The 10,990-nt window shown below is 54.1% G+C and overlaps 1 protein-coding gene and 1 long non-coding RNA gene across 4 annotated transcripts in view; one reads left to right on the top strand and one right to left on the bottom strand.

Moving 5' to 3' along the window:
* Window positions 1-1,343: 1,343 nt before the first annotated feature.
* Window positions 1,344-10,990, bottom strand: part of Myom3 (myomesin 3) — a 43,405-nt gene continuing 33,758 nt past the window's right edge. For all 3 annotated transcript variants that reach the window (XM_046418909.2, XM_046418910.2, XM_058571054.1), the window contains exons 27-37: window positions 10,826-10,885; window positions 10,403-10,470; window positions 9,151-9,261; window positions 7,449-7,536; window positions 7,156-7,194; window positions 6,785-6,893; window positions 5,475-5,638; window positions 5,240-5,276; window positions 5,057-5,079; window positions 3,927-3,982; window positions 1,344-2,736 (exon numbers count right to left, since the gene is read on the bottom strand). In XM_046418909.2, coding sequence (XP_046274865.1) covers window positions 2,473-2,736; window positions 3,927-3,982; window positions 5,057-5,079; window positions 5,240-5,276; window positions 5,475-5,638; window positions 6,785-6,893; window positions 7,156-7,194; window positions 7,449-7,536; window positions 9,151-9,261; window positions 10,403-10,470; window positions 10,826-10,885 — 1,019 coding nt within the window. In that variant the 3' untranslated portion in view covers window positions 1,344-2,472. The remainder of the gene's footprint in view (window positions 2,737-3,926; window positions 3,983-5,056; window positions 5,080-5,239; window positions 5,277-5,474; window positions 5,639-6,784; window positions 6,894-7,155; window positions 7,195-7,448; window positions 7,537-9,150; window positions 9,262-10,402; window positions 10,471-10,825; window positions 10,886-10,990) is intronic.
* On the top strand, window positions 4,300-10,988 carry LOC124075381 (uncharacterized). Its single transcript, XR_009224353.1, has 3 exons — window positions 4,300-4,633; window positions 5,453-5,686; window positions 6,508-10,988. It is a non-coding gene; the product is annotated as an uncharacterized LOC124075381 (long non-coding RNA).

The raw sequence follows: 10,990 nt of genomic DNA, 5'->3' as shown, positions 1-10,990 counted from the left end.
TTTTGGGTACCGGGGTTGGGACTCAGGGGTACTCAACCACTGAGCCACACCCCCAGCCCTAGTTTGTATTTTATTTAAAGACAGGGTCTCACTGAGTTGCTTAGCGCCTCGCTTTTGCTGAGGCTGGCTTTGAACTCTCCATCCTCCTGCCTCAGCCTCCAGAGCTGCTGGAATAACAGGCATGCGCCACCGCACTGGCTGATAATTATCTCTTATAAAGCACCTATTAATTTTAATTAGTACAATTGAAAAATAACACACCCTATGAATTGCCTGCCAGAGGGGGAATTCTGTGTTCACTTGCCTGTATCTAATACCCTGCTAGTCTTCAGATAAAAATAATGAACGTGACAACCAACGTTTTGTGTCTCATGGCTCCTTACAATTTTTTTATCATGAAAAAAAAGAATCTACAAAACGGGGAGTGTTGGCATGAAGCCCCATATGCCCATCACCCCATTTTAAGAACGGTTGGTTTCTTGTTTGTTAATTTTCCCACCTTATCTTCCTGCCATTTTCTTTTCAAAAAAACTGGAGAATTTAAAGCCAAAACCCCAAGACTCATTTCCCCCCTGAACATTTCTATAATTGGAACGGAAAGGCTTTGTGTGGCCCTGCGTTTCTTCCTTTGGATCTGCTAGTACAGGAAGCAAGGATCTAAAAATCAGCCCCAGGCGGGTGGGTTTCTGGGAGGCCGGGGATGGGGTAGGGGTGGCAGGGGGGCACTTCCTCCGGGCTGTGCTGTTTATTTTGCTCTGGGCTGGGGACATTCCTCCACGGAACCGGAACCGCCTCCAGCCTCCGCAGTTAGACTTTTCTCCAGTGCTGAGAGTCAAGTATCTGGCTTCCCCCCGCAAGAGACATCTGGGGTGTGTTGCTTCTGAAACTATTTTTGGTGTGAGAAATGTCACTCAAGAGCTATTTGGAATTTTTTAAGCACTGAAAGCATCTGACTGGAGCCACAGGGGAGGCCAGGGGGGTGGAGCTAGTTACTCTGTGGGCCAGACATTTCCCATTCGGGTTGCTGCTTCCTCTACTCTTCTTAAGGCTTTGAGTGCTTGGGCCTAGGATGGCACTGGCATGGCAGGCTTGGAGGTGGAGTGGCCAGTGGCATGGGAGACGGGGACCCTTACTGGCTGACTGGCCTTCCTCCAACCTGCACATCTGTCCTGGGCTCTCTGTAACTGGGAGATCCACGGAGAGTGCTGGCCAGAGTGTGAGCCACAGGGTCTGCTGGTTCCCACCATGCCCTGGCACATGTAGCCAGCGGGTGTAGGAGGGATTCATTTCACCCTTCAATTTGGCAGTTGTTTCAGAAATTGGAGACAGGTGTCACCTCCTGGTGATGGGAGTACAGATGATTTTTATTTTCTCCTTTATAATTTCTAGGATTTTCTAAAATTTTGTAACATCTGTAACTTTGCAATTCCCTCCCCCTGCCGTCTTATTTTTTTAAAACAAGGAAACTGGAGGGTAGGGGCACGCCCAGGTCTGTCCTGAGATCCATCCAGCAAGGCCAACCAGTACCTGTCACACCAGGGAAGAGGCCCCTCCTGCAAGCCTGACACCCAAGGTCGTCCAATGTCGCCGAGGCAGCCTCCCTTCTCACCTTTGCTTCCACCATGCCCACTCCTGAAGCGACCTTCTCTCTTCCCGCAGCAAAAATGGACCCATTCCAAATTTTTCAGGGTCCGATAACGATTTTGCCAATTGTGAGCATGTATTAAAAACCCTACCTGCCCCAATCAAGGTAACCATCTGTGTCCTTCCTCTGACCACTGGTGGCACTTTATTTGGACTCGTTTTCTAATCTTTACCCTCTCCTGCCTTCTCCTGGAGTCATTCGCACCCAGGTCTGTGACCTAGACAGAGAGCTCCTCATGGGCGGGGCCTGTCTATCATTTGTCTTTGACCTCCCAGTGCCATCCTCAGCCTGGCACAGGCTGGATCTCAAGTGAGTGTTTGTACTGTTTACACCTGGGATTGGTGAGTCTGTGCAGGCGAGCTGTGGTGTTAGCAGCCCACTAGCCTCTCCAGGAAACACCTCCAGTTGTGACAGCTCAAAATAGTGACATTGCCAAATGTCCCCTGCAGAGCAAAGTTGCCTCCTGTGGAGAATCACTGGCACGTGGCTTATCAGGGGTCCTCCCAAACAGTGCCGGGGAGGGGTAGGAATGCCCACTGATAGACGAGAAAGGCTCATGGAGAGTTTAGCTGAAGCCGAGTCTTGCACCTACATTTCCCATTCCCAGTCCAGCGCTCGCCCTGCCATGTTGGAGGTCTCTCAAAACCCCTACTGAGACCTTTGCTTCTCCCCTTTGGTGTGTCCACACTACCCCCATCCCCATGTTCTTGGTTCCACCCTGACCCTTCCCTCTGCCCGCTCCTGTGGCCTGCGCCAGGCTGTGACCCACTGGTTGGCCCTACTGGTCCATGCAGGCTGGATCTCAGGCTGTGCCCGGAACACGCTCATCACATCTTCTTGAGCTCCTTGGGCTCGTCCCCGTGTTTGAACACGCTGATGGTGACCTGGCCTGTCTCAGAGCCATACTTGTTCTTGACAAAGACGCCATAGCGCCCGCTGTCCTCACTGTTGACCTTCTCAATGGTGATGGTGACCTCGGTCCCCTTTACCTCCATGTGGTAGCGGTCGAGGAAGGCGACAGGCTGGTCATTCTTTAGCCAAGCGATTTCAGGAGCTGGGTCTCCTGAGATGACACAGGTCAGGCACAGGGTCTGTTCCAAGAGAGAGGAAGAGAAAAGTCTCACCTCCTTGTAACTTGAACTTGGTATTCACCTTCATGTCCCCAGAGAGCTCCTAGTACAGGTAGCTCCTTGGGATAAATTCATTGTGTGGGTTTTACTGTGACCTCTAAAGGTGAGAGACATTTTATTTTCACCCCACGTTCTCCATCATCCACCTTTCTAGGAGCGCTTACTAGTTAGAATTTCCCACTATTCCACTCTAGTAATTACCTGCTCCAGAATGGCCTGCAGTTTGTTTGATTGCTTTTTTGTCATATATGTGTCATGACTTTACCATGTAAGATTTTATTACAATAGCACAAAGATTTATTAATTGAATTGGAAAATTATCGAATAAGATCTAATGCAGAGCCCCAGAATGTAATGGTTAAACACGTAGGCTCTGGACCGGAGCTGTCTGAGTTTGAATCTCAGCTCTACTCCTTCAGGCTGTGTGACCTTAGATAAGTCTCTTGACTAGTCTGAGTCTCAGTTTCCTCAGCTATCAAGCGTTGCTAGTAATCATGCCCCATTTCATGTGGTTGCCTCTATGGTGAAATCAGTTAAAACCGGTCACCCACATGGAATTGAGCCTGGCACAAAGAAAGCACCTTGAGAAAATGGTAGCCAGGATTTTTGAAAACACTAGTCTTGGATAATTCCAGCCCTAGAAGGGATCGTCCAGTCAAACTCTTGTGGAAATGGAAGCCAGAGATGGCAGTCTGTGACACCAGAGAGAGATGGGAAGCCAGGTGCGGTGTGCATGCCTGTAATCCCAGCCACTTGGGAGGCTGAGGCAGGAGGATCACAAGCTCAAGGCCAAACTCAGCAACTTAGTGAGGCCTTGAGCAACACAGTGAGATCCTGTCTCAAAAAATAAAAGGAGCTGGGAATGTAGGTTACTGATAGAGTACCCCTGGGTTGAATCCTCAGTACTGTGGAAGGAGGGAAGGAAAGAAGGAAGGGAGAGAGGGAGGGAGGAAGGAAGGAAGGAAGGAAGGAAGGGCTCTCCCTGAACACACAGGGTCAGTGAGATGTGGTCACTTGGCTGACTGCTGCAGATCCAGCCTCTCTGGCTGGCCAGCTGCCCCCTGGCTCTTGATTCTACACAGGGTCACGGTCCTGGATGGCTCCCTGAGGGAACACCACTGGGACCCCTCTGTGGGCTGGAGGGTGGGTACCTTATCTTCCATGATGGTGGCCACGTCCGGCAGGCCCCTCACCACTTTGGCTCGATCTGGAAAGGAAACAAGACGGCAGTGGTGAGCCGCTTCCCAGGGCTGAGGCTTATTTTAAGGGAGGCTCCTTGTTTCTGTTTTCTTCACGTTGGATGGAAACCTTTAAAACCGTGGGATGCACTTCCTTGTCTTCACCAGTAGGAGGTGTGGGACTTGGTGTGTTTCTGCCATTGACCAGAGGAGTGGCAGCACCGCGTGCGAGAGAGAGAGAGAGAGAGAGAGAGAGAGAGAGAGAGAGAGAGAGAGAGAGAGAGAGAGAGAGCGAGCGAGCGCGAGAGCAGCACCCTGCCCTTAAGGCAGTGAGGCGTCTCTGAGTCGCAGGCTGGCCGGGGGGAGGTGGGATAGAAGCTTTTGGGACACCCTCATTCTGGTCCAAGGACGGACCTGGTGGCTGTTGTGCATGGGCAGGAAGAGAGTGGCTGTAAATGACAAAGCAGAAACAGATACATTCCCCATGCTTCAGGGAGGCCGCGGGAAGAGAAGGGGTGTCAGCCTGGCCCTCGCCCCTGCATCAGGGAAAGGGAGCAGGACCCTCGGGCAGAAAAGGCCCGAGCGAGGGACACCACGTGGGCAGGGATCTTCAGCGCCCCCAGGTGAAATGATCCACTTCCCCAGACTGCAATGCCACAAACCCCAGCAGCCACATGTGGGTGAGTTTGACGGGCATCTATTGGGGTTCTAGTTGGGGCACTTGTCCAAGACATGGCATGCAGGATGGGAGGGAGGGTCGAGCTGGAGAAACAGGCTGGTGGCGCGAGAGTCCCCTTGGCCTGAGTGGGCCCAGGCTGGTCTCAGCGGTGCTCTCTCCCGGGAGGAGGCTGGCCCTGCAAGGCCTCACACCACAGCCACCAACGTTGCTGTGGCCCTGCTGGGCACCAGGCCCGGGCTGGACACGTCCACACCCACCGTCTCAGGAATCCTTGCGTCCCTTATCTGTGGGCGCTGCTGCCGCCCAGGTCTCCCTGTGAGACCGCAGAGCCCCACTGACCCTGCCGGGGAACTGGGACTCCAGCGCCTGCCGGGGAGGCCACCCAGACTCAGAGGCACAACCCCCAGAAACACTGGGGACTTACTCTTCTCGATGATGGCCAAGGCTCTGAAAAACAGAAACAGGACAAGGCGTGGGGTCAAGGGCAGCCCTGCCTGGTGGGGGAGAAGGGGTGAGGAGGGGAGGTGGAGGTGGCCCGGGGGTCCCAGGAGGGGGTCCTGAGCACAGTTCATGCCACACCCCAGAGGGGCCCACGAAGGAGACTTACTTCAGTCTCTGGTGTTCAGCCAAGGCGTCGTCAAAAGCTGCAAGAAGGACAAAGGTTGGGGGCATCAGGGCCTCTGCCAGGGACCCTGAGGGACAGGGCCTAGTCCTGACTGTCCCCCACTCTTCTCCCCATTCCAGTATCCTCTTGAGGGAGTGACAGGGTGGGATGCACAGGCAGGAGTTCCCCCCAAAGACCGTGGAGTTTTCTCAACAGGTTTCTCAGCGGACAGGCTCACCTTGCCCCGAGAGGTCCACAGAGAGCTGCCGGACTTCCTTTCCTGCGGCTATTTCCAGGCTGTATTTGCCCTTGTCCGAGTCTTTGGGGTCCAGGATGTGGAGCCAGATCTCATCCAGAGTGGTGCCCGCCCGTATCCGATCGCCAGTCTCCAGGCGCTTGTCTCTGAGTGTGACCGTAGGGAAATGGTCAAGGCTGGCTGGCCACATGGCTGTAAGCACCCCTGCCCCAAAATCCTTCTTGGGTGTTGTTTCCAGGAGACGTGGACACATAGCCACTCACTGATCCTTTGCCTTCTGCATCCAGCCAACCATCATCATTCCACTGTCCACTCACTCACTCATTCACTCATTCATCAAATCTCGTGACATATCAGCTGTTGCCGGTGCTGAGTCCAAATCTGTAATAAATCCTGTAGGCTGGGACCCTGGGGAAGTGTGGCTCCAGGGTATTGACCACCACTTCTCCCATCCTCAAGAGCCAGTTCCTCTTCTCTTGTTCTCATCTTAAACCCTCCATGAGTTTAAGGGTTTCTTCCCACAATCACTCTCCCCTAATCTTAGAAGCCATAGAAGGTTACCCTCTTTCCTTTCTTTACTTGAATTTCATTCCTGGAGACACCCGACCTGTGTTCCCAATGTTCTATGCCTAGAAAAGGAGCCCATTATTCTGTAACTCTCTCTGGCCTCAGTTCTCATTCTACAATCATGAACCCATCAGTCTAGCCTTCCCTTCACAATGGGTGCAGTAATGTCTGCTGCACAAGGCTGAGGCACGCACATGATAAGAAGCACTGGAAAATTCTGCTCTCAAACTATCTGGGGTGACTTAGATTTTGGCTGAATCTCTGTGGCTACCATGTCAAGCCCTGACCCTCAATTAGTTTTTAGCTATAGAGGACCCTCTGCCGGCACCTTTCCCCTAAGCTTGGCTGCCTGAGTCTGCTAAGCTGCAAAGGTCCACAAGGGCACCTTGACCCACCTGACCATCTGATTAATCCTTGTTCCTATATTTCTCTCTCATCCAATTCCTAGATGCTGCCTGGAGACCATGATCACTTTGTGGCCACGGATACACAGTTACTATTACTATATTTCCATTTTTCTCTGGAAAACCTACTCCTCTGACTGCTGATCCTCACCCCCAACTCCATCTGAAGACAGCAGAAATGGTATGAAACCCATGTCTCTTCCAACCCCCTAGAAGTGGGCTCTGCTGGGAGGACTGGGCAGGGGGCAGGAGGGAAGCCCTTGAGGGGCAGGTGCTGGGCCCCATGCAGCCTGGCTAGAGCTCTGGGCAAGGCCAACCTACTTGTGGAACCAGGTGGTTTTCATGTAGTCCACGTTGAAGTACTTGACCTTGCTGAAGATGCGGATCCCCTCCTCGGTTCCCTGGATTTTCAGTGGGGTCGCAGAGAGGGCTGGGGAGACAGAGGAGGAGGGTAAATCTTCCCCAGGGACCTCTGGGCAGCGTGTTTTGGGGCCAGCCTGCTTGCTCCTGCCCTGCAGGGCAGTGTGGTGGGGAACGTGTGCTGCGAGGAGGAAGCAGCTTCTCTCCCAGTCTTTGGGTTGGACACTTAACCCACTTAACCCACCCCTGGCAGCTGAGGCTGGTGGGAGGCCCCTTGGAGGCTCTGTGGCAGGCATCAGGATGGGGCTAGGCAAAGAGGTGGGCTAGCTTACCTCCGATCCTGCCCAGCTCAGTGAAGATGGCATCCAGGGCTGGGGGGAGACAGAACGGTCAGCTGTGTGAGACTCTCTAGGGATGCCCAGGATGGGGATGTCCTTGGAAAAGGCTGGTGGAGCTCATGAGCTGTTCTCTGGACACAGGGAGATCTGCAGGATGACTTGGGGGTGAAGGGCTCTAGGGACATGGGGACCTCATTCATCTTACCTCACAGATCATTTCATAGTCTCTTGCTCTAGTGTGACCCCCACAGCCCTCCTGGCCCATCTCTAAGGTCACCAGCTCCTACCTTCACCTTCGAGGTCCAGCATGGTGTCGTCTTCCCCTCGCTCATCAGAGACCACTGCTCTGTAAATTCCCTGGTCCTCTTTGGACAACTGGAAGGATAGGAGATGGCCGGGTCAGCAGGGGTTTGGGAGAGATGGACGGCAAGTGAGGAGGCCTGGGCTGCAGGCCTGGCCCTGACTCTGCGGGACCTCAGGCGAGACCTCCTCTCTCTGGGACCTGGTTCACTCGTCTAGGCTGGTGGTTTCTAAGTGGCTCCAGTGACAGCTGGTTCCTTGCTCAGGGCCTGTCTGAGCCTGAGGAGGGTCGGGGTGGCTGTGGTGACCCCTGCAGTTGGGTTGACAGCACAGACAGCCCTCCTTGCAGAGCTTGTCTGAGCATGGCACACCCCCTATCAAGCTGCCCCTGGCCTGGGGGCCCCGGATGGAGGGACCATTCTGCACCTTCCAGAAGGAAGCACGGTTGTGCTTGCTTGTGCCTGGGACAAGGGGGCCTTTCTGGCACATGTCTGTCAGCCCCACACAAAATCTGAACCCACGCTCAGCAAAGCAAGAACCCGGAGCACTTTTTTTTTTTTTTTGATGGTGCTGAGATGGAACCCAGGGCTTTCCATGCTAGGCAAGCGCTCTGCCACTGAGCTCCGGCTCCAGTCCAGGGGTGGTGCTTTTCAGGCAAGATCAGTGACCTCTCATTACACAACACTTCCTTCAGGGGGGTAATATTAGCTTCAAAGGTCCCCAGCACCCAGAGCATCCCCACATAGTGGGTTTGGGGCGAAGGTCCAAGGCAGAAGCAGCCCTTAACCTGGGGTTTGAGAGACTGAACCCCAACAATTCTTTCCTATGTCCCCCTTCCTTTCCTCCATGCACTGTCAGCTCTAAAGTTCCAGTCAAACTGGGAGCAGGGACTGGGGGGATTTATGAACCACGCCCCAGCCTTGTATCCTTGAACTTGACCCCTCTGAGCCTCAGTTTTCCCTTTGGTAAAACGTGGCCAGGGCTGATATAGCATTGTCCTGCCTAGGATTTAGAAGACCCCGGGATCATTATTTCCTCTCTAGTAGGCAGCCTGTGATTTCCCCAGTCCTACGTGGCCCTCAGCAAGACCATGGGACTCAGCAGCAGGGCAGAGAAATACAGATGGGTTAAGAACAAGCCCCGTAACCAGGCACACTCCTGCAAAGACCGTGGGGAAGGACGGGTGGGACAATCAAACTCCAGGCCCACTCTGTTCTGCCCAGACCTGTCTCACATGGACACCTCTTTCCTGGATTGTCAGAGCAGGAAGGATCATTGAGAGAGCATCCCTTCCAACCTGCTCATCTTCCTGATGAAAGCTGAGATCAGAGAAGGACAGCTGCTAGCCTGAGGATGCACAGTCAGCAGCATGGCCAGGCCTCGTGCCCAGGCCAAGGAAAATCAGTAACACATGTCCTGCCCGAATTGAAAATTTGGGTAGTTTTTTTCTTCAAGGTCTTTTTTTGTTGTTGTTAATTTTGATTTTTTAATGATATTGCATGATGAGCTGGGGGTATTGTTACTTACTTTGGTGATTGAGTTTTGATGCCCCTTAAGATGTGCACCTAGGACGAGGGCTTCCCTCGCTCGCCCTGGCCCCAGCCCTGCAGGGACTCCCAGGCCGGTGCCCTCAGTGCTGCCCACTTGCAGCTGAGGGCAGGGTGAGGCTGGAGCCCAGTGGGCACCCACCTCTTCAATGAGGATACATCCTTCTCCTGTCTGCGGGTCGTACTGACCGGCTGGCGTCTCCCTTTTCTTGAAGAACCACTGGAAGCGAGTCTCCTTCTTGGTGTTGGTCACCTGGGGAGGGTGGAGCACAAGGGGATGCCATCAGCTTTCTCAAGGGAAAACTCAGCCCTTCAGAGTGGTTCCACAAACATGGCTTCCTCCCTGGGGTCCAATCCCCCCCACACTCGGTCAGATCCCAGGGCCCCTTCCTGACGCCAGGAGTCTCCTCTGCAGGACTCTGGAACCAAAGCTTTTGCTAATAGTGTTCCCTCTGCCTCTAGGTCTCTTCCCTTCTCTATTCTCCTTGTAAATTCCTAGGCTTTTTTTGTATGTGCATGCGTGTGTGTGTGCATGTGTGTGTGCACATGCATGTGCATACTGGGGATTGAACTCAGGGCCTCACACATGATCCACAAACACTCTTCCACTGAGCTCCACCCCAACCCAACACTTCTCATAGGCTCAGTTAGATGTCGCTTCCTCCAGGAACCTCTCTGGAAGCACCGCACACCCCCATTGTGACCAATCCATTCCCGGCTCAGGTCTGATCCAGCTTGAGGCAAACTGCTTTCCAGCCGTCCTGGACCAAGGGCTCCCAGAGGCCTGAGGGACCAAGACTGCATCCTTGTGCATCTAGTACCTTGCAGAGCACTTGGCACATAGTAGGTGCTTCAAGTTCCCGGAATGAATATGCCCCTGGAGGAGCCCCCACCCACCCCGTCCTTCTCTGGTTATTGAAGAGGCTGCAGGGTGCTGAGAAGGACCTCCAGCTTTGGAGTCAAGCAGTGTCAGTTAGAACCTGGACTCCACGGCTAACCCTGCGGTCTTGGGATATTTCCCTGAGGTTTTCTCATCTGCGAGGTGGGGATAATAATGCATATTTCACCCACGATTGTGACATGGGTGAAATAAAATAGTATGGCAATGCTTTGGGCAGAGTCAGGCTCCCTGACCCACTGGCCCCATGGGACCCTGTCTGGAGGTGCTGGGAGCGCTGGCTCAGGGCTGACCCACCTCACATGCATCCTCCTGCCTGCACTCTGGGAAGACGACTTGTTTTAGGTTAAGTGGGGTCTCTCAGGGGCCACTTCCCAGGTATGGGGTCAGTCAAGCACAGGGAATGGAATGGGGGATGGTAGTGGGGTGGGGAGGGACATCCAGTGGACTTGAGGACAAGCTGCAGGTCCCTCCCCACTGGCAGGTGGGGACTTGCCTTGCACGTTAGCAGCACTTGGCAGTCCTCGGTGATCTTCCACTGCAAGGGATCCTGGAAATAGGGACCTGCCAGAGGAACAGGAGACACACCCACTCATCCACACGGGCTCGGCCTGGCGCCACCTGGTGGCCGTACGGGGGAAGGCAGCTGGGCGGAAGCAGCGGAAGACCACTGGCGCCCAAGATGCTGCCCGCACAGGGCGGGTTGGGGTGAAGCAAGAGAGAGGCCTGGGGTGCAAACTCTAAGGAGGAACTCACTCGGGCTGGGGAAGTGCTTTTTGTTCTGGTGCCGGGACAGAACTGGACTGAACCTCACTGGGGTTCTCTCTGGGGTGGGGATGGGGCTCCTGTTAACACCCCGTCTAGCTGGTCTCCAGCGCGGACCAGTGGCCGAGGTGGACGTCCCTCCAGCACCTCCTACCTTGTTTTCTCTTCCAGTCTCTTCTCTTAGCATCTGCCTTCCTCAGAAGTTTGTCAAAATCTGTGGACACACAGGGAGGAACTGGCATGAGCCCAGAGAAGCGCAGGACTCCAGGGTGGACAGGCCCCAGAACTGGGGGCCCAGAGCCTGCGGGGCAGGGAGGGC

The sequence above is a fragment of the Marmota monax genome, unplaced genomic scaffold (assembly GCF_021218885.2).
Source record: "Marmota monax isolate L192 unplaced genomic scaffold, Marmota_monax_Labrador192_F-V1.1 WCK01_AAM20220418_F8-fsc00008, whole genome shotgun sequence".
Classification (NCBI taxonomy): domain Eukaryota; kingdom Metazoa; phylum Chordata; class Mammalia; order Rodentia; family Sciuridae; genus Marmota; species Marmota monax.
The sequence above is the reverse complement of the archived record's forward strand: the minus strand, read 5'-3'. Positions and strand labels throughout refer to the sequence as shown.